This window comes from Aquarana catesbeiana, linkage group LG13, assembly GCF_042186555.1.
Source record: "Aquarana catesbeiana isolate 2022-GZ linkage group LG13, ASM4218655v1, whole genome shotgun sequence".
Lineage (NCBI taxonomy): Eukaryota > Metazoa > Chordata > Amphibia > Anura > Ranidae > Aquarana > Aquarana catesbeiana.
In genome coordinates, this window is record NC_133336.1 from 106,815,529 (window position 1) to 106,838,503 (window position 22,975).

At 42.9% G+C, this 22,975-nt stretch overlaps 1 protein-coding gene across 2 annotated transcripts in view; it reads left to right on the forward strand.

Annotated features, from left to right (window-relative positions):
- The window catches only part of DPH6 (diphthamine biosynthesis 6), a 198,109-nt gene that overhangs the window by 91,757 nt on the left and 83,377 nt on the right, over positions 1–22,975 (forward strand). For both annotated transcript variants that reach the window (XM_073609884.1, XM_073609883.1), the window contains exons 9-10: positions 4,809–4,941; positions 14,326–14,442. In XM_073609884.1, coding sequence (XP_073465985.1) covers positions 4,809–4,941; positions 14,326–14,442 — 250 coding nt within the window. The remainder of the gene's footprint in view (positions 1–4,808; positions 4,942–14,325; positions 14,443–22,975) is intronic.

Here is a 22,975-nt window from a genome sequence, read left to right on the forward strand (position 1 = left end):
GGCACATCTGCAAACGTACCAAGACATGGTCGTCCACCCAAACTGACAGGCCGGGCAACAAGAGCATTAATCAGAGAAGCAGTCAAGAGGCCCATGATAACTCTAGAGGAGCTGCAGAGATCCACAGCTCAAGTGGGAGAATCTGTCCACAGGACAACTATTCGTTGTGCATTCCACAAATCTGGCCTTTATGGAAGAGTGGCAAGAAGAAAGCCATTGTTGAAAGAAAGCCATAAGAAGTTCCGTTTGCAGTTTGTGAGAAGCCATGTGGGGGACACAGCAAAAAAGTGGAAGAAGGTGCTCTGGTCAGATGAGACCAAAATGTTACTTTTTGTCCTAAAAGAAAAACGCTATATGTGGCGGAAAACTAACATTGCACATCACCCTGAACACACCATCCTCACCGTGAAACGTGGTGGTGGCAACATCATGTTGTGGGGATGCTTTTCTTCAGCAGGGACAGGGAAGCTAGTCAGAGTTGATGGGAAGATAGATGGAGCGAAATACTGGGCAATCTTAGAAGAAAACCTGTTAGAGTCTGCAGAAGACTTGAGACTGGGGTGGAGGTTCACCTTCCAGCAGGACAATGACCCTAAACATACCGCCAGAGCTACAATGGACTGGTTTAGATCAGGGGTATGCAATTAGCGGACCTCCAGCTGTTGCAGAACTACAATTCCCATGAGGCATAGCAAGACTCTGACAGCCACAAGCATGACACCCAGAGGCAGAGGCATGATGGGACTTGTAGTTTTGGAACAGCTGGAGGTCCGCTGATTGCATATCCCTGGTTTAGATCAAAGCATATTCATGTGTTAGAATAGCCCAGACCTAGAATCCAATTGAGAATCTGTGGCAAGACTTGAAAATTGCTGTTCACAGATGCTCTCCATCAAATCTGACAAAGTTTGAGCTATTTTACAAAGAATAATGGGCAAAAATGTCACTCTCTAGGTGTGCAAAGCTGGTAGAGACATCCTCAAAAAGACTTGCAGCTGTAATTGCAGCAAAAGGTGGTTCTGCAAAGTATTGACTTGGGGGGGCTGAATACAAATGCGCGCCACACTTTTCAGATCTGTATTTGTTAAAAAATTTGAAAACCATTTATCATTTTCCTTCCAGTTCACAATTATGTGCCACTTTGTGATGGTCAATCACATAAAAATCCTAATAAAATACATTCAAGTTTTTGGTTGTAACATGACAAAATGTGGAAAATTACAAGGGGTGTAAATACCTTTTCAAGGTACTGTAATTGGTCACCACCTTCTGGTGAGTGCATATCCTTTATGGTGTGCATGTCACTGGTAGTCCCCTACTAATTATTTTGCCCCTCCCACTGGGTGTTTTTAGATACTCCTTCATGTCCTTCCTATGGCCTGGTCTGGACTAGCATCTGGCCTTGAGTACCATCAAGGGCCACATCCCGCCCGGCCAATAGCAGAAGGAATAAAAATACCCCCAAAAAAGGTTGATGGGACTTTAACGGCAACCAGGTATTTAAAAGAACAATTTTTTTAAGTACAAATGGAAATATACAAAACGACAATATAAATATATACATATAAACAAAGAGGTATGTAACAATAGAACCACTAAAAGCAATGGTATGAAGTGGTAGTGATGCTTATGAAGTCTTCCACATGGCCCTACGCGTTTCGGGACTATGCAAGATGTCCCTTCATCAGGGAAAACTTGTGGAGAAGAATCACACTATATAGTAGAATCAAAATTTAAAAAGAGTATATCAGTAAATTGTTACATGAATATATTAGACAGTTGCTTTACATCACAGAAACCATTCAGCATTGTAATCACATAAAGAAAAAAACATACCCAGACATATCAACATTGGAATCTCACTGCCGAAGTCCTGGTGGCGACTGTGTCAAAAAACACTACCCCAAGGTCCACACTGGTCCACCCATGCAGCACCAAGCAGGCAGAACTCACCAAGGAGGATAGTACCCCAGATGTAGACCAGAATTGAATCTAAAAGGGTATATATATATATATATATATATATATATATATATATATTCAAAAATAGTATATAGCCAAACGATTATGTTTCCATAATACATCCTAAAGCCTATTGTCTAGACCAGATCAATCCATAGTGTCCTACCTCAATGTAGTAGAAGCCCAAAAAAAAACAGGAGGGAGAGGGGAAGAGAGAGGAGGGGAAGATCGGGCCTGAGACAGGGTGTGTGGTACAGTATATTAATGAATCGCTCCTAATTGGTGTGCTTCAACTGTTTTTCTTTGCACAGAGAGGCTCTGCAAATAATAAAATAACAACAACGACAAAGTGTCAACAGACATTCCTCAGTGTAAAAACTTCTCAACAAACTAGGTTCCACAGGAAGCAAAGGGAAAACACCTACATAATAGTCGGAGCTCATTCCCATGTGGTACCGTCCAAACACAGCGATCGTCCACCCGTTTAGCCCTCCGCCGCCCGGAGCAATGACAATGTACTGCATCCAACATGGCTTTAAAAAGGCTCAGGATGACGGCGTCTGACGCGGTGCCGCTCGACGTGCAGTGTCATCGCATCATTACATCACTGCCAAGGGGAGGGGGGAAAAACTCGCTTATAATGGTTGTGATGCGGCGCCGCTCTATGTGCGGCGTCCCTTCGCAATCACTCCACATAACAAGGAGATAGACCAGGATTGCAGAGGCCCCTCCCACGCATGCGTGAAAAGAAACTAAGCGTCGGACCTGATTGCCTAGCAACAGGAGAGGCATCATGACACATGATCGAGAGAGATAAGGAATAAAATGTTTGAAATGACAAATGTGAAATACAAAATGTAAACAGAGACTCAGACCAATCAACCAAACTGGGGGAGAGACATAAAGTCATCTCGTATACCCCCAAGGAGGGCAACACCACGGGCGCCCAAGAGGGGACCCTTGAGTCCTCGCTGTACGGCGCCCCCCGCAGGGCTAACCCTGCGAAAAGAGTCCTGCAACGACGGCCATCGACGCAGGAAGGTGGCCATGCAGGCAGCCATCGGTCGGGCCGCACCCAGGCCGCCCAGCAGACACCACCCACAACCGGCCACCAAAATGAAAGGCCCCCCAAGGATCAATGATCCCCGGAGGCCCACCTGCGCCGGGCGGGACCAGAAGAGGCCAGCAGATATTCCCAAGATCAACAGTCGCCAACCACGGACATGGCAAGAAGATTCCAAAAATCATGGGACAGATGGGCAGGCAGAGTATAGAACATGCAAAGATGTAATAAACATATAAAATGGCAAAAATAGGCAAAGCAGTGTTCTATAAGGGAACCAATAAATATAAAAAACAATAGATAGCCAATATAAGACAAAAATAAGAGCACATATTCTACAGCAGAACAGAAGGAGACTATCACTCCTTCTCACATCCTCCAGATGAGAATCCCTCCAAAAATGGTCTGTAACTAAGCTGTTCATTAAGTCCAGGGGGCGAGGTGGCAGCAAGGTCAACAATCCAGCGGGTCTCCCCCTGCAAAAGGGCCTTGTTCCAATCCCCGCCCCTCGGATTGGGATGGATTCTATCTAAAATCAGGAACTCAATCCCTGGGATAGCAGAATAACGGCAGCAGCGGGGATCCGTTATCCTGACTAGGCTTCATATAACGTCCAGCAGGATAAGCCGCGGAGATCTGTGGTGTGGTGGGCCAGTCCGACACACCGCATCTCGGATCTAGGTAAAGAGCCTATGCCAAACAGCTGCTAACAAAGCAAACAGATTATTGGCATGCATTAAAAAGGGGATTAATTCCTGAGATAAAACAATAATTCTCCCGCTCTACAAGACTCTGGTCCGGCCGCACCTAGAGTATGCTGTCCACTACTGGGCACCAGTCCTCAGGAAGGAGGTACTGGAAATGGAGCGAGTACAAAGAAGGCCAACAAAGCTAATAAAGGGTCTGGAGGATATTAGTTATGAGGAAGGGTTGCGAGCACTGAACTTATTAAAATTAGAAGAAAAGAGGTTTAACCTTAAACTACGTAGATGGTTTTTTACTGTAAGTGCAGCAAGGATGTGGAATTCCCTTCCACAGGCTGTGGTTTCAGCGGGGAGTGTCGATAGTTTCAAGAAACTATTAGATAAGCACCTGAAGGACCACAACATACAGGGATATACAAGGTAATACTGACATATAATCACACACATAGGTTGGACTTGATGGACTTGTGTCTTTTTTCAACCTCACCTACTATGTAATAGATTTGGTTTCTAGAGCATTCAGAATTAAGTTGAAATCCCAGCACCTATTGATGATGATTTATTTTTGGAGCTCACTGGCAAGGTTTCATTTTTCATTGCTAGCAGGTCCCTGTGTTAGAAGTTCTACCGTGTAAAGTGCCCTTCCTGGGAGTGGTAGGAGTTATATAGGGGATGTCCCTGCAGCTTTTTTTTTTTTTTTTTTTTTTTGTCGATGCATAATTTCAGCAGCTATCTAGACATGTTTCTGGCTTATTGCACCACCTACTCGCTGCAAGTAGTAAATATTTATCTGCAATATTTTTTATTTATTTGATTAAAACAATTAAAAAAAAAACTTAATTATTCCTATTTTGCTAGTACACAACATAAAGTATATAAAAGGTATCTTACAAAATTCCATTAGTACATAATTAGCTTCAGTTCTTCAGTTGAGGCTACATTGTGAAAGCACCTTGTGAGGATGAGCTCTTACCTCAGGTAATAAGCCATTGTCTATTTCATTATATCGTTCCAACTTTTTATATTTAATTTTCCAACGTTCATTGTAACTGACCCTTTCCTTTCACTTCTCTGTGTAGGCTGGCAGTACAGTGCTGAAATCAGGGGAGCCATGTCCTTGTGATATAGACCAACTTGTACCACATGAAACAGAGCTGCAGGGTGAAACAGAACATAAACCTTTGTTTTTTATACCCCAGGAATGGTCGTCAGGTAGTTTTTTTTTTTTTTTAAACCTTGTTTCACAAGACTCCACTATAAACTAATATGCAGTTTATTACTGTATACATGTGCTGCTCCCTGTTAATTATTTGTTTTTGAATGGCTGAAGCAATGGACTGTGACCTAAAACTGAAATTACATTAAATGAATAGATGCTTTTGAATCTGTTCATTGAGCACAAACATATTGTCTTCAAAGATAATAAAAAAAAGAAAATTTGATTTAGTAAATTTTTTTTTTAACTCTGATCAAAAACTTTTCTTTTGGGCTCTTGGTACTTAGAGGAATGGTTGGGGGACTCCTGTTAGGCCGGCCATAGACGAAGCGATTTTCTTTCCTGCAACCACAGTATTGATGGGGGAATCCCTCCCGTAGAGCCATTGTGTTTCTCCCGGCAGGAAGACAGGGGAAGCCGTCCTCGAGAGAACAGTGATTATTGCTAGTGGCTATAACAGCTGCTAGCAATAATCGCATGTAAAATCTGACAGGCTGGTTGTACCCAAGTTGACGATGAGTCAACTTGGGTACAGTCAGTCTGCTCTGCCCATACATTGTTCGAATTTTGTCTGGTTCCTGCTGAGCCGGCTGAGATTCGAACTGTCTATGGCCGGATTTAGGTTTTAATAGCTGAGCTTGTGTCCACTTCCACAGAGACAGTAAGTAAGGGAACATAGAAGCCACATATTTACCGAGTGGCCTTTTGGACCAGCACCCCTCCCTCAAAAAATGCATCATTATGGAGATTGGGACCCCAGTGGGTCTCTTACCCTGATATAGCAGAAAAAGTGCCATTAACAATAGCTGAATATTGGGAAAATAATGTTGGATCATCCTCTCCAGATGTTGTATGGGATGCTTTCAAGGCATTTGTGTGTGGGCAATACATTTCATTCATAGCGGTGGTTCAGCAGGGACAGAAGACCAATACCCAGTCTTTACAAATACAACTGGAGCTTCAAAAGGAGATTTATGGCACGGATTCTAATACGAAGAACAACCAAATTAGACATATAAAAATAGACAGAAAGTTTTTGAACAGGGAGATAGAAATGGAAGGGCAATTGGAAATGTTAGCACAACATGATTATCCAGCTACACTTATATCTGAAGTTAGAACTCCTGAGGGGAAAATGGTTTCCAACCCAGAAGAAATCCTAGGGACTTTTAAGCAGCATTGCAGCTCTTTATATGCCTCCACTCTCCCCCCTGGCTTCCACCCAGGGGAGTTGTCTGCCCTTTTGGATCAGATAGCACTGGGTGGTTGTCCGGTAGGGAGAGAGAGGCATTGGTTAGCCCTATTACCAGTGATGAGATCCAGGAGGGGCATAAGTACTTTTCTGAGTGGAAAGATTCCAGGTCCAGATGGACTCCCTATTGAATTTTATAAAAAAGTATGGTGATGTTTTAGCTCCAAAATTGGCAGTAGTATATACAAGGGGGTTACTGGAGGGGTCTCTTCCAGATTCAATAAGATATGCACATGTAGTTCTTAGTCATAAGGAAGTTAAGGATCCAAAATGATGTGCCTCTTATAGGCCAATAGCTTTATTAAATACTGATTTTAAAATATTGATGAAGTTACTCACCTTGAGAATTCAACCTCTGTTAAACATCTATTATTGACTCGGACCAGACAGGATTTATGCCCCAAAGAATGACAGATATTAATTTACGTAGATTACATACTAATCTACATGTTCAACATATAAATGAAAGCTCTAGAACGGTTGCCTTTGTGGATATAGAAAAGGCCTTTGACACTGTCGAATGGCATTTTCTATGGGAAATACTTATAAGGATGGGATTTCCATTGGTGTTTATATCGTGGCTGCAGACACTATATCGAAATCCCCTGTCAGTGGTTAAGCTGGGAGGAAGGATGTCAGCCCCTTTCCTGTTATATAGGGGAATGCGACAGGGCTGCCCTCTCTCTCCAACTTTCTTTGCTATAGAAATAGAGCCGGTGGCAGAAGCTCTTCGGACTTGCCCAGACATTCGGGGACTTCGAATGGGAGGGTTGGAGAAGAGGGTAGCCCTATATGCAGATGACATGCTGCTATTCTTGAACAATGATGGTCCTGATGAATGGATATTCAGTACTTATATTTATTTATTTATTTATTTCAGGTACTTATATAGCGCCGTCAATTTACGCAGCGCTTTACATATACATTGTACATTCACATCAGTCCCTACCCTCAAGGGGCTTACAATCTAAGGTCCCTAACTCACATTCATTCATACTAGGGACAATTTAGACAGGATCCAATTAACCTACCAGCATGTCTTTGGAGTGTGGGAGGAAACCGGAGTACCCGGAGGAAACCCACGCAGGCACAGGGAGAACATGCAAACTCCAAGCAGGTAGTGTCGTGGTTGGGATTCGAACCAGTGACCCTTCTTACTGCTAGGCGAGAGTGCTACCACTACACCACTGGGCCGCCCTATTTGGAGCAATGTCCCTCTGTCCCTCATTCCTCCTCATTTGTCCCTCATTTTGGTCTGATCTATATATAGTTGTATATAAAATGCACTTTTTATCTATCAAAAAGTGTTTTCCAGCATTAAACCTTTCATCTGATTTCTAAATCGCCAATATAAAGGAATAGTAGTGGTAAAAAAGCACTTGTGGGTTTAACCAATCTTGTTTTTTTGTACAATTCTCCTTTAAGGGGGCTTAAGGTTAATTTGAATAAATCTCTGCTGTTTGCTATTGATCCTGGGGCACAGGTGACGGCATCCCTGAACTTGCCATTAAAATGGGTGACAGAATTTAAATATTTAGGGATCGTAAGTTTACAACAGATTTGTGATTTTGTGCCGCTTAAGCTAACCCCAAAAGTTCAGGAGGTTAGGAAAAAATTAAAAGCACGGGGGACCCTACCTCTGTTCTTACTAGGGTGGATAAATTCAATAAAAATTAAGACTTTATTATTTTTATATGTATTTTGAAATTGTCCCCAGTGGTTGCCAAAATCTTTCTTTATGTAACTTCATAGTATTTTTACCTCATTTCTGTGAAGGAACCAGTTGCCTAGATATAAATAGGAAGAGGATTTCCCCAGGTGGGGTTTTTAGGCAGCGGGGTTTAAAATATTAGACCAATGTTGTATAAAAAGAATATGTTTATTATACAAAGAATAAATTTACACAAAGATTGTTAAAAAGATGAGCTCTGATATAGAGTGCTTACTAATCTGGTAGAAGCAGACACGCATTTATACAGACATAATTTTTTATAACAACATCATATAGATATTATCAATCGATATTATTAATCGAAAAAAAGGGAGCTGACGCGTTTCAACCTATGTATTCAAGGTCTTCTTCAGAGGTCTGTCTGTTAAAAATATACAATGAAAGAATACTTATAAAAGCTTGGTTGCATATACCAAAAGAAACATATCATATTCCATATAGCATAGTTACCCGATAGTGCGTGTCCTATAAGCAAAAAACTTCCTATAGGAGAGGCCCCTTAAAATCAAAATGCCTGCTCACTCTCCCCAAGAGGTCCTATATCAAGAAACACAATTTAAAATTTACCATGACATATGACCGCAACCAAATGACATTCCTGGATGTCAAGCTAGGACGCACCTCGGAAAATAAAATTTCAAGCACCCTATTTCATAAAAACACCGCAGGAAATACGGTGCTTCATGCGGACAGCTTCCATCCACAGTGCTAAAGAAGTTGATCTTTAGCACTGTGAGAAGTCGAAAATACCTGCGGCTTCGCAGGAATTGCTCAGATGACATTCTTTTCAGACAGGAAGCCCGTAGTCTGCAAACCAGATTGCTTGCACGGGGTTATAGCCGTGCTTGTCTTCGGAAAGCCTACAATAGAGCAGCTGCACAATCCAGATGCGAATTGCTGTCTAAAAAGAGGGTGACGGATGGCCCTGGTGTGGATTCTACCAGGATCATCCTGCGATTCTCTAGACAGCATCAGGCAATTAGGAATATAATTCAAAAGCACTGGTCCATACTCACGGATGATCCCAAAGTCCGCAAGTTTATTTCGAAAAATCCATCAATTACCTATAAACGCGCTTTCTCGCTTAGAGACAAACTGGTTCATAGTGAGTTTAAAGTGAGATCTAAACACTGTTCTATTTTTGGATCATTCTCATGTGGACGCTGCTCTTCTTGTCAGTATATGAAACGGGACAAAATTTTCCACCTTCCGAATGGGGCCCTATTTAAACTATCTAGACTATCTACCACTAGGAAGACATGTAGCGATAGTATATAACTATAAAATGCCTAAAGTGTCCTTCACCGCACTCGATCGGATACATATACCGAATCGAGGCGGTGATTGGAACAAAGTCCTGTTGCAACATGAACAGAGGTGGATTCACAAACTGAATGCCACCTCTTTTCTGGGGTTGAATGAGGCTATTTCATTTGCCCCATTTTTAAGGGGTTTTGTATCCGGAAAAACCCAATAGATCCCCTCTTCAAGCAAAAAATCATTCCCTTGTTCAACATAGGCCTCCATTGTTTGCTTTTGTTTGATATCCATCCCCTTCCCCCCCTTTTTAGATATGCGATTTGAAACAATGTATTCGCATGTAAATCCCATATTGATACATATATGGGCATCTTTTTCATCTCCTTCTCCCCCCTCTCTCTGTGTCTTAGGACGTACGCATTATTTATAGTCATTTTTATATTTTTTTCTTTCTTATTTTCTTTCCAACTTATTTAGACATGTGAATTTTTTTTACATATATGGATATTTCATGTGCTAATAGACTTAAAACTAATGCATTATAAGCTTGGGCTACATTTGCCCACAAATGTTAGGAACCATCAGTCCTCTATATGCATATGTGCATATATGTGTATACACCTATCCTTGCAAACCAGTTATGTCTCTTTCTTTTTGCTTGCCCCCTTCTCCCCTTTGGGACTTGGTGGCTCTACTGTCACGGCCTCTGGGCCAGGGCTGGCCAATCTGATGTGTCTTCCCGGCAAGGGGGGGGCACCTTCGGTGCTGGCTCCCCCCCCCCTTTTCCCCATCGGACATCCGGGCTGGTTCTGGTTGTCGCGTCGGGGATGCTTTTTCCCTTGCCGGCGGCGTTCGGGGACATCCTCGGATGCTCCCGGTCACTGCGCATGCGCGGGGCCCCATGCGTGCCATGTGACGCGGGCGCGTCACGTGATTACGGCGAGGATGACCTCAGGGACGGGGCTCCGGCTCGTCCCGAACGCCGGGGAGATCACACAGGGCTGTCCTATTGGTGGCCATGCCCTCCACAGTGTTCCCACTGATTGGGGCGGTGGGTGGAGACGTTCACACCTGCGGGGAATTCCTCCTTAATTGTTATACGCCCATAATTAAGGATATATATATGCTTTCACAGCACAAACACTGGCAATTTTCCTATCTGGGTGGTTTGACCTTCTTGCAGCTCTCACTTGGTAAGTATACTTTTTAGCACTGTGTCTCTGCACTGCTTCAGCCCTGCATGAAATGATCAGTTTATTATACTGATCTTATATACATAATGGATGACTGATACCATATACAATGTTACTTTCTCTACATATTTTTAGACTGTCAACTCTGTTTGGATGAGCGTCCACTGAGCCTGACAAACCGTGTGGCCAATCCCGGGTCGGGTCACATTTGGGTCTAAATATAAAGGGCAGTACAGTGCAGTTTCACATTCTGCTTGCACATTGGTACAAGGTAATGCACTGATTATCATTAATATTGTTTATCACACTATGTTTTATCACACTTTTGCGGGCACCTTCACCTTTTTTCAGTTTTTTCAGTATTTTACCTTCACATCTTTATTCACTTACTTACATCTGAGTTACTTATTTGGTATACACGCTCTATTTATTTTTCTTTTTTATACAGCGTATACAATATATTATACATGCTGCACACATAGTCTTTTACTTTTAAAGTCCCAGCACCTAATACTCACACACTATGCCTCTTCATTTACTCTCAATTCCACTTGATCAATCCATTTGAAATTGATCACCATCACCTGGTTTCCTTCTTTGGATTCTTACTATGGCACTCTTTTAACCTAACATGCACGATCTATTTATTTATTTTTAAATACATATATATCCAATACTAGAAAATTACAGTCTGTATATGAGGTATGTGTATAGACTGATATTTTCACTTTTTCACGTTTTCCCTTTACCCTTTCACCTAATTAAGCATATACTTCTTAATACAATGTTTGGATATATATCGTAAGTACGATTCTCAAAAATGCTCTCTTTGGGCTTCTGCTGCAGGTGTTTGCCTTCTCCCCGACTGACCGTGTGGTCCGGGTGGGGGGTGATCTTCAGTGTGACCTCTCGTAAGCCACATCACTGGCTTCTGCCCCGGCTCCGGTGGCTGTGTTGGTGGAGGCGTTACAGGACCTCTTGGGGAGAGTGAGCAGGCATTTTGATTTTAAGGGGGATCTCCTATAGGAAGTTTTTCGCTTATAGGACACGCACTGTCGGGTAACTATGCTATATGGAATATTATATGTTTCTTAAATATTATTTGGCAGCACAGCTGGTAACGGCAGTAAGATGGTTAAATTCAGATAAATATAATCATTCTACACTGTTAGCAGCGGCTGTGGTTCATTCCATTGAGGCACTTCATGCATTATTGTGTCGATGCTTAAAAGCTCCGTAAAATTTGACTCCCTTAATGGTAACAACTATTAGGGGATGGAGAATGGGGCTAGTTTGTGAAAAATATCCTGGAATGACTATGTCCTTGAATATCCTCCTGTTGGAGAATCCTCAGTTGCCCCAGTTGAGCTCCATTCAAGATCTAGGAGCCTGGGCTAAATTTAAGGTTAAAACTATAGACCAGGTAGTGCAGGGAAGATACATGAAACCCTTTATAAGATTAATGGAACAGTGGAATATTCCAGATAGCTATTTTTTTCGCTATGTGCAACTTTCTCACGACCTTTCTTCCGAATTTCCACAAGGTCTCCCCCAACTTATAGAGTCCGGGTTAGAGCAAGTTGTTAGAACGAAATTAATAAATAACCCATATCAACTCTATATATCCACCTTATGACAGTATCTTTATCAGAGATGAGGGAGCTCCGGTCAAGATGGGAGAGTGAAGAGGATTGGGAAGATATATGGGGATTCCTCTTTCAGACATTAGTCTCTCTGTGAGATAAACTCATACAGTTTTTAAGATAACACATAGAGCTTTTTATACACCATATAGACTACATAAAATAAGCCCATCAAACTCTCAGAACTGCTGGAGATGTGGGCAGATTCAGGGAGATTTTATCTATATATTCTGGACCTGACCGGCTATCGTCATGTTCTGGGCTGGAGTCATAGATGTGATTGTGGCAGTTATGTCTGTTGCTCTAGAACAGAACATGGCGATTTGCCTCAGGATTAGTGGAAAAAAAATATCTATACAGTGCCAAAGAAAACACAATAAGCTTACTACTTTTCTACGTGAGAAAGGCAATTGTGTTAAACTGTACAAAAACAGCTCCACCTTCACTAGCCTTTTGTAACTATCTAGAATATAGTAATTTACCTCTATATAAACATACATATTGTAATAGAGGAAACAAAAAAAAGAGAAAGTATAGTCTAGTTGGATAGCAAATCCTACAACTGCATCTGAACAGTCTATGGACTAAACAGAAAGGAATAGGAATATGGCAAGGAAGATAGATGGGAGTGAACGTGTGGGAAGTCTAGAGAACAACAACACAAAGCAATTTAAGATGAGAAAGTGAGGGGGTATACAAACCACACCAAGGTATGAGTTTACTGGGGGAGAATGAGACTTTTGATGTAATGCAAATGTGGATATAGTAAAGGATATGTAGAAGCTCCTGCATGAGCTCAAAAATAGAGTCTGAATCTATGTGTTTTATATGTATATTGAAAAAAGCAATAAAGAAATTTATAAAAAAAAAAGTAAGGGAACATTCCCTCAATGGAGAAGAAGACAATAATAAAGTCCTACGGGGGTTCTAATCCCCTACCCCTCTCTGTCCAGAACCATAAAACAGTTTGGGCTGGCCTTCCATTCTAATTGTATGGATACTGCTTTCACAAAAACATCAAAATCATTTAATATAGTTGTCTATTGTTTTTAATCTTCATTTTTTGGAGCACATATTGTTTTTTGAATGTCAAGTTTATGCAGATCAGAATAGTCAAAGCAATAAAAGACTTCTGTATAGTTTTCATGGATTTCTTTCATTAAAGGCCACGATTACTATAATTTTGGGTCTTTTGAAACCCTCACTAGCTTTCAGTATTTCTTAAGAACCACAATGGTGAGATCTCTGTACCTGGGTGCCCAGCTTCATTCAAATGCCATTGTTATTTATGAAGACGTCTCTTGCTCCCTACTGGATTTTTATTAATTTTTTAATTGAATATGAGTGAGACCCCTTTGCTGAAACCAGAAGAGAGAGACTTTGTAGTGTTGGAGAAAGCTTAAAACTGTAGTGGGTATTTTTTGATGCTGGAATCTGCTTTAGGTTATGAAGGAAGCTGGAGTCTATCCAGAGCTGAAATATTACATTTATTGTATCACTCTAGTCCAGACCTTGTTTCTAGTTGGGAAGAATTAGATTTGTGTTGCTGTCTATTTCCCCATTGGGGATGTCTGATCTGGTCCTAGAGCCCTGGGGACCATTGTCATTGTAAAAAAGTCAGAGGGAATCCAAACTTTAAGGGTTCATTCACACTTACAGCAACCCTTTCCGCTCCTCGTAATAGAGATTCTCAGGGGATCGCTTTTTAAAGGGTGGTCAACAGGCAGCTGGCAGGTGTTTTAACAGTGTAATGCCTGCACCACCACAAGGCCTCATTCACATGAGATACCGTTTTTGCTACAACCGCAAAGCAAATTATTACCCCCACACATTGTGTCTAATCCTGTCAAACCTCTGTTGTGGCTTAGGGGAAAGAGTGCACAAGGGGTGTTAAAATTGCAGCTTAACCACCTATTTTTACTGACGAGGTCTCTGTATAAGCATGCCCTTGCAGTTGATACCTGAATAAAGGTGGACAGTATATCCTCCTATGAAGATGCTTGCTCCGGTGACAACTGTTGGGGTTTTTCCTCATTTTGAGGACATATCCACTTACTTTCTGTTGTGACTCTAGGGACAGGATGTGAGATCTCCCTATTGGGGACACAAACCTGATAGAGGTTCCAAGCCATCACTACTCTATTCAAAGCTACATAAAGGTACATTTTTAGGATCAGTTAAAGTTTATAAGTATAGAGTATCAAGTATTATCAAGTAAGTGAAATGTAATAGTCATGTAGGGTGTAAAAGGTAACACAAGAATCAGAAAATTTTCTTCTGAAATGCATTCTTGCTTTCAGGTAGTGGTGTCCATTGGTCATCGCAGACATGCAGCGGATTCCGGTGGATTAGTGAAGTTACGTCCTGTGGTGGTAATGTACAGGAAGCCACTCTCTCGGGCCTGTCATCATTTAAAGGTAAATATACACTGATCAGCTATAACTTTATGACCACTGACAGGTTAAGTGAATACGATTGATTATCTCATTACAATGGCATATGAAAGTGGGTGGGATATACTTGACAGCAATTAAACATGTTGTCCCTGAAGTTGATGTGTTGAAAGTAGAAAAAATTGTCATTATAGTTTGTTATGTATGGGACTGCAAAAAATGGTCAGTGTGCCTATGCTAACCTGCATCCACAGCCAAAAGCACCTACAATGGGCACATGAGCATCAGAACTGTACCGCGGAGCAATGGAAGAAGGCGGCCTGGTCAGATAAATTATGTGGATGGCTGGGTGCGTATGCGTCACACACCTGGGGAAGAAATGGCACCAAGATGCAGTAGGGAAGAAAGAAAGTTGGTGAATGCGGTGTAATGCTTTGGGCAATGTTCTGGGAAATCTTGGGTCCTACCATTCATATGGATGTTACTTAAAAGGTACCGCCTACCTAAACGTTGTTCCTGAGCAAGTACATCCCTTTGTGAAAATGGTATTCCCTGAGGGCAGTGGTCTCTTTCAGCAGGATAATGTGCCCTGCCACACTGCAAAAATGGTTCAAGAATTGTTTGAGGTGTTGAGTTGGCCTTCAAATTCTCCAGAACTTAAAGTGGTCATAGAGGCTAAAGGTTTTTTTCCTTCATGCATAGAGGTAAAAAGCCTTCAGTGTGCAGCTCCCCTCTCAGCCCCCTAATACTTACCTAAGCCCGATCTCGATCTAGTGATGTGCACGTGACCCGAAGCTCTCCCGAGCCCCTCCCTCCCGCTTGGCAGAATTGCAGCAGCATTGGCTCCCGCTGCAGTCAATCACAGCCAGTGAGGTGGGATAAAGGGGTACGGTTGAGCTGCGCTCTCTGTGTCTTATGGACACAGAGAGTCAGCTCGGGAACGAGCATACACGAGTGTTCTCAAAGCAAGTGGATTGCTATGGGGGCACTCGGCAAGGGGGAGGGGCGCAGAGCACTAGCGGGGAGACCCTGGAAGAGGAGGATCTGGGCTGCTCTGTGCAAAACCACTTCACAGAGCAGGTAAGTATGACACGTTTGTTTCTTTATTGTACATCATGGGACACAGAGCCTTAAGTAATAACTTAATGGGTTATAGGCCACCTTCAGGTGATGGACACTGGTATACCCAATCCAGGAAGTTCACTCTCTATATAACCCCTCCTCCTTCCAGGAGCACATCAGTTTTTTCGCCAGTGTCTAAGGTGTTGGACACGAGTGAAGATGTGCTCTGAGGAGCTCCAGGAGGGATCCATGCTGGATTTAAATAGCCTCCATAGACCAGATCCATCCAGCGCCACTGAGGCCAAAGTGGATGGTATCTGGGCCTCGTATCCGAAGCACAAGGTTTTGCCTGTAAAACCTCCCTTTGTAGGGCTGGACCCCGGGACCCAGGGCTTAGGTCATGCTACATTACCTAAAGCTTTCCTGGTGGGGTGCTTTTACGGGTCCAAGGGAATGGAACCCCGTTATTAAGGGACCCGGTCCTTGAAGGTTTGCTAAACGCAGTCCGCCGTGATGGGTGAAGGTTAGATTGTGTGTTAATTCAGCAAATCCTACGGCGGGGATAAGGTAAGGGAAGAAACTTAGGAACTAAAAAGTCCACCTATGCTTTCTTCTTTAACCACTTCCATACAGGGCATTTTCACCCCCTTCCTGCCCAAGCCAATTTTCAGCTTTCAGCGATGTCACATTTTGATTGACAATTGCGCGGTGATACAACACTGTACCCAAATGAAATGTTTATAATTTTTTTCCCCACTAATAGAGCTTTCTTTTGGTGGTATTTGATCACCCCTGCGGTTTTAATTTCTTGCGCTATAAACAAAACAAGAGTGACAAGTATGAAAAAAACACAATATTTTTTACTTTTTGCTATAATAAATATCCAAATTTTTTTTTTTTTTAAAAACACATTTTTTCCTCAGTTTAGGCCGATATGTATTCTTCTACATATTTTTGATAAAAAATATCGCAATAAGCGTATATTTATTGGTTTGCGCAAAAGCTATAGCGTCTACAAAATAAGGGGATAGATTTATAGCATTTTTATTATTATTTTTTTTTTTTTGCTAGTAATGGCGGCGATCTGCGATTTTTATCGTTACTCCGATATTGCGGCGGACACATTGGACAATTTTGACACATTTTTGGGACCATTCACATTTATACAGCGATCCGTGCTATAAAAATGCATTGATTACTGTATAAATGTGACTGGTAATTAAGGGGTTAACCAGGAGGGGGCGCTGTAGGGTTAAATGTGTTCCTAAGGAGTGATTCTAACTGGGGGAGGGGATTCACAAGGGGAGGAGACCGATCGGTGTTCCTCTGTACAAGGAACACACCATCGGTCTCCTCCCATCTGACAGGACGTGGATCTGTGTGTTTACACACACAGATCCACGGTCCTGCTCGGTTACCGGCAATCGCGGGTGCCCGGCGGACATCGTGGCCGCCAGGCACGCGCACTGGGATCCGAGTGACTCGGCGCGTGCGCCCCCTAGGGATCCTGGAAGGCAGCGCCGTCATATGACGGCGGCCCAGGATAACAGCTGCACCGTCCCGCCGTCATATGACGGTGGGCGGGCAGCAAGTGGTTAAGGGAAAAAATGTTGTCATGCCTTCATTCTCCACTAGAGGGAGTCTATGCACATACCTTAATCTGTTGTCTTTACTGTAAAGCTCAGTCAGTCTCTGTGTGGCCGCAGCAGCTTGTGCAGGGGGATTTTTGTTACCCCCCTTACATTACCCCCCCACACCACGGGGGATGTGGAGGTCCCGTGGTTACTGTTACTGCTATTGTTACTGTTGTTTTTTCTTTTTCCAGCTGGTAACAGGGCTCTGCCTCCCCTCCCCCCCACCCCCACCCCCCACTCGTGTGTTGGGTCTGTAGACCGGAAAGAGAACATATTTAAAAAATGAAACGAGGACGGGTTTTCGAGGGGGGAGGGGCCTAGGCGAAGCGCCCGTGCAATGTCCACGCGGACGCACGGCAGGCAATGATAATAAAAACAAAGCTGGGACAGTCTCTCCTCGGCTGACGAGGAAGAAACAAGCAGTCTGCACACAGGGACACATTAGCTGTGGGGCACGTGAGGGTTGCAACTGGCATTCCTGATACAGGAAGGACACTTTTTTTCCCAGCACTAGGCTGAACTTAATAGCGGCTTTACTCTGTTTTTTGTGCTTAGGACTATGCCTGCCAAAAAAGACACCACAAAGACCAAAAAGGTACCAAAGGTTTTACCCCTGGCACTAGGATTTCGGGTCGCATTTCCACGCTGTCATCCTCGCCTGAATTACCAATTATGGCAAGCCAGGGTGAGTCATTGGAACAAGTTGATGGTGCAACTGCTTCTCACATCTCAGCCCCTGTATACGTGACTGAAGATGTCCTTTCCTCTACCCTGCAGGGTCTGGAAGGAAGATTATCGGCTTTAATCGCATCCTACATTCAAATGTATAGGAAGCGTGCTAGATCCCCCTCCCCCACTTCAGACCCTTTGCAAGGGGAACAGTGGGCACAGGATGAGGTGTTACCCTCAGGCGATCAGGAGGAAAGACAAACCGATGATTCCTCTGCAGAGGAAACAACGGTAGATGAACCTTTTTCATAAATAAAGATAGGTGGTGGTTGCGCTGTGACAAAGGGAAAAAAAGGAGGGGGCGGGAGTGGAAGGGACTAAATAAAGTGCATAGAGAGGTGAAAAAAATGGCTGAAATAAATAAGCCAAGCAAGCATAAAAACTCATAAATACTAGATGAATGAAAGTGCTAACATAAGTGAAAAAAGCTGCAAAAATTTAACAAAATAAATATATATAACAATAATAAATCAATAAATAAGTCCAAGTGAGTATAGGCTAGTATCACACTAGCACATAAGTGACAACTCGAACGAGCTGTAAGTGACAAATCCACAGGGGTGAGTAGATGTCAGTCCCACCACCAAATAATAAAAAAACTCAGAGATAGAAAACAGTTCCAATGATAGGGAAAGATCTTCAGTGGGGACACCTCCGTGTTCGCAAGCCGTTTACCTTACTGCTGTAAGGTATACAGCTTGTGTTGCAAGCAGCTGGCAGGTATAGAAATACCATCCAGTTATACAGATAATGGCGGTAGTAGATATGCAGGGCGGAATATAAAAAGACAAAAATAGACAATATATAGTATGACTCCATGACGGCCAGAGTGGAAGGGAAGCATGACACAGAAGGGGGGTGCACTCACTTTTTTGAAAATGATTGTGGGCATCAATCCACGAGCGCCGAGCTCGTATGCCTCAATAGGTATCTTCAATCTGTCCCTGCTCCTCAATGCTCATCAGGTGGAGTGAGTGTATATGATGTGTAAGGAGAAAGCGCACATAGCGTGATCCCATATAAAAAGTCAATTTATTAAGTAAAACAATATAATAAACTTACATTTAAAAAAACGGCTATAGTATAAAACATCCACGAGCGCCGAGCTCGTCTCCTGCTGTTAGTCTGTGACAGTGTCCCGTGCTCCAATCCTAGGATCTGATCATAGACACAGCCCAGGAAAAGGTGTTCTTGCCTCAGGCAAAGATCAACTCCATAAGAGAGCTGGTGCGGATGGTCAGGTCAAAAGGCGATCCCTCCATTCGCCTTTGCATGAGGTTGCTAGGAACTGTGGTGGCTTCATTTGAAGCGGTTCCCTATGCCCAGTTCCATTCAAGACTGTTGCAAAACAGTATCCTGTTTACTTGGAACAAAACAATTCAAGCGTTAGACTTGGCAGTGCGGCTCTCCCCAAAAGTGTCCCAAAGCTTCACTTGGTGGTTACTAACCCAGAATCTGCTGAAAGGAAAAACCTTCAGACCAGTTATCTGGAAAGTGATAACAACAGATGCCAGCCTTTCAGGCTGGGGAGCAGTACTAGAAAAGGCAACTGTCCAGGGACAGTGGTCAAGAGCTTAAAGAACCTTGTCCATCAATATCCCAGAAATTCGGGCTGTGTGTCTGGCTCTGAAGGCCTGGACTTCCAGGTTACGGGATTGTCCTGTCGGGATCCAATCCGACAATGCCACAGCTGTGGCCTATATCACTCACCAAGGGGGCTCCAAGAGTCTCTCAACGCAGAGAGAGGTGAACCATATTCTAACTTGGGCAGAAAGAAATGTTCCATGCCTATCAGCAGTCTTCATTCCGGGATTAGAGAATTGGCAGGCGGACTACTTGAGTCGCCAGCAGTTATTCTCAGGGAATGGCCTGTTCACCCCGACATATTTTGGGCTGTTTGCCAAAGATGGGCACTCTGGACGTAGATCTTCTAGCGTCCAGGTTCAACATGAAGTTAGTGAACTTTGTGGCCAGAACAAGGGATCCATTCGCATGCGGAACGGGTGCGTTGGTGACCCCGTGGGATCAGTTCTCACTGATCTATGCATTTCCCCCTATTCAGTTGCTGCCTCGACTTCTTTGCAGGATCAAGCTGGAAAGAAAGCCGGTAATTCTGGTGGCACCAGCATGGACCAGAAGGTCATGGTATGCAGAAATCATAAAGATGGCAGTAGAGGGTCCATGGTCCCTTCTACTATGGCCAGATCTGCTCTCACAGGGACCGATATTCCATCCTACCTTACGGTCTCTAAATTTAACGGCTTGGCTATTGAAACCCACATTCTGAAGAAACTTGAGCTTTCCGGGTCAGAAAACTGACCCGGAAAGCGTGAGCTTTCCGGGTCAGTTTTCTCTACCCTGATTAATGCAAGTAAGCCAGCTTCCAGAACTATATATTATAGGGTCTGGAGGGCTTATGTTTCCTAGTGTGAATCCAAGGGGTTGGCACCCTCGGAGCTATATCATAGGCAGAATTCTTGCCTTTCTACAATTAGGGGTAGAAATGAAATTGGCCTTGAGTACTATTAAAGGCCAAGTCTCAGCTTTATCGGTCTTATTTCAAAGACCGCTTGCTAGGGGTGATGCGGCCTTCTGAAAAGGAAGTTGGTATTTTTAGTTGCTATATCCTCAGCAAGGAGGGTTTCAGAATTGGCTGCTCTGTCTTGTAAAGAGCCATATTTGATTATTCATTAGGACAGGGTGGTGTTACGCCCTCGTCCAGACTTTTTTGCCAAAAGTGGTTTCAGGTTTTCACCTAAACCAAGATATTGTCCTGCCATTGTTTTTTCCAAAACCATGTTACAGGGAAGAAAAGTGACTACATTGTCTTGATGTGGTGAGAGCAGTGAAAATCTGTTTAAAGACAACTGCTCAGATTTGTAAGACTGATGTCCTATTTATTCTGCCAGAGGGTCCTAAGAAAGGACAGGCAGCTCGAAATCCACTGTTGTTAAGTGGATTCGGCAAGTTATAATTCAAACTTATAATTTAAGTGGTAAGATTCCCCCTTTTCAATTTTAAGGCGCACTCTACCAGGGCAGTTAGTGCTTCTTGGGCAGTGCATCACCAGGCCTCCATGGCTCAGATCTGTAAGGCTGCAACTTGGTTTTCAGTGCATACACTCACCAAATTTTATCAGGTGGATGTAAGGAGATACAAGGATATCGCCTTCGGGCACAGTGTGCTGCAGGCAGCAGTATAGGTCCTCAAATCTGGGGGTACCCTCCGGGTTGTGTCTCCCTCCCCTCAAGTAGCATTGCTATGGGACGTCCCATTAAGTTATTACTTAAGGCTATGTGTCCCATGGTGTACAATAAAGAAAATAGGATTTTTATAACAGCTTACCTGTAAAATCCTTTTCTTGGAGTACATCATGGGACACAGAGGTCCCTTCCCTCTTTCGGGATTTAAGTATATTGCTTTGCTACAAAAACTGATGTGCTCCTGGAAGGAGGAGGGGTTATATAGGGAGTGAACTTCTTGGATTGTGTATACCAGTGTCCATCACCTGAAGGTGGCCTATAACCCATTAGGTTATTACTTAAGGCTCTGTGTCCCATGATGTACTTCAAGAAAAGGATTTTACAGGTAAGCTGTTATAAAACTCCTATTTTCTTTAAAATAAAGATTTTTCCTTTACAATCACTTTAATCCAGTGGAGCATCTGCGGGATGTGCTGGGAAAACAAGTCTGATCCATGGAGGCCCTACCTTGCAACTGGCGAGACTTAAAGGATCTGCTACTGACAGTTTGGTGTCAGATACCACAGCATATCTTTAAAGGTCTAGTGGTGTCGTTGCCTTGACAGGTCAGGGCTGTGTTGGCGGCAAAAGGGGGACCTACGCAATATTGAGTGGATGGGTGTACAATGGGCATAATATGACAATCCCTTTAGTGTTCTTAGTCATTATTAGGGATGTTGGACCTTTACCTCACACATGCCAAGAACAGATGAACAGGTTTCCTTGTGTAAGGCTAGTAAAGCTGTTTGGGAAGGGCCATAATTGTGTACTAATAAGCAAGGTGTGTTCTTAATTATTCTAGAAGTCTAAAGAACACACTGCACTTCTAAGACACAATTAAATATTTGATCTTGGGATTTCTTATTTCCTTTTCACAGAACAGTTGTAAAAACTCTTTATTATCACTGTGGTGGCTGATGGATTTTTACTGTCAGCTAATGTTGCAAATAAGGGTCATGCTGTGCTCATAAAAATAAACTTATTTTGGGCAGTGTGTCTTATGCAAGAAACCTGGGTGTGGAATAGAAGATATGAAAGCTACTACATAAGCCCAAATGCAATCAATAGTCTTGTTTTGTCAGTTTTGGCGGGGTATGTGTATTCACATGTAAAAAATACTGATCAGTGTAGGCTTCAGTTTGGAAGTGCGTTTTTTTTCATATGTTGTTAGTTTTGGATAGCATTATAATACGCAAATTTTTACTGGTGTGTGCATTCCTGTTTTGGGTGATATTTTCCTCCACTTCCTGTGTTGTCAGTGGAACAGGATATTTACAGAATTGCCATAGTGTGTACATTCATAGAAATAAAAACTTTTAACAATTTCTGTTTTGTATTTTAAAAAGTTTTGGTTGGCATTATACTTTATATTTACATAGTATTATCAGACAGTTTGAACTATGTATGGGCAGCCTAAAGGGCATCTCCACCTTTTAAAGGATAAGTTCACCTTTCATAACATGTAACCTTTTATGAACAGACCGGCCCCGCACCTCCCCGATCCCCGATCTGACAACTGGCAGTGATCTTCTCTCCCAAACCCTCCTCCCTCCATTTTTTTTTTTAAATGTGTGGTTTTTATTTCTTTCTAAAATGTGAACTTATACTTTAAACCTAAAAAAAAAAAAAAAAAAAATGAGATTACTTTCTTACAGCTTCCCCACTTCTTCTGCCCCCACTGCATTTGCTTAGACTCACCTGCCGCCCACATCTGTACACAGCCATAGAAGCCGTATAGCAGCATCGTATACAATGCAGTGGATCGCAGTCATTGGTCTGAGCGATCATGTGACAGTGCTGACCGAGGGTCTCTGCTTAATACATGGGCGGTGGATGATTCTAAGCAAATGCAGTAGGTACAGGAGGAGTGGGGAGGCTGTAAGGAAGTAA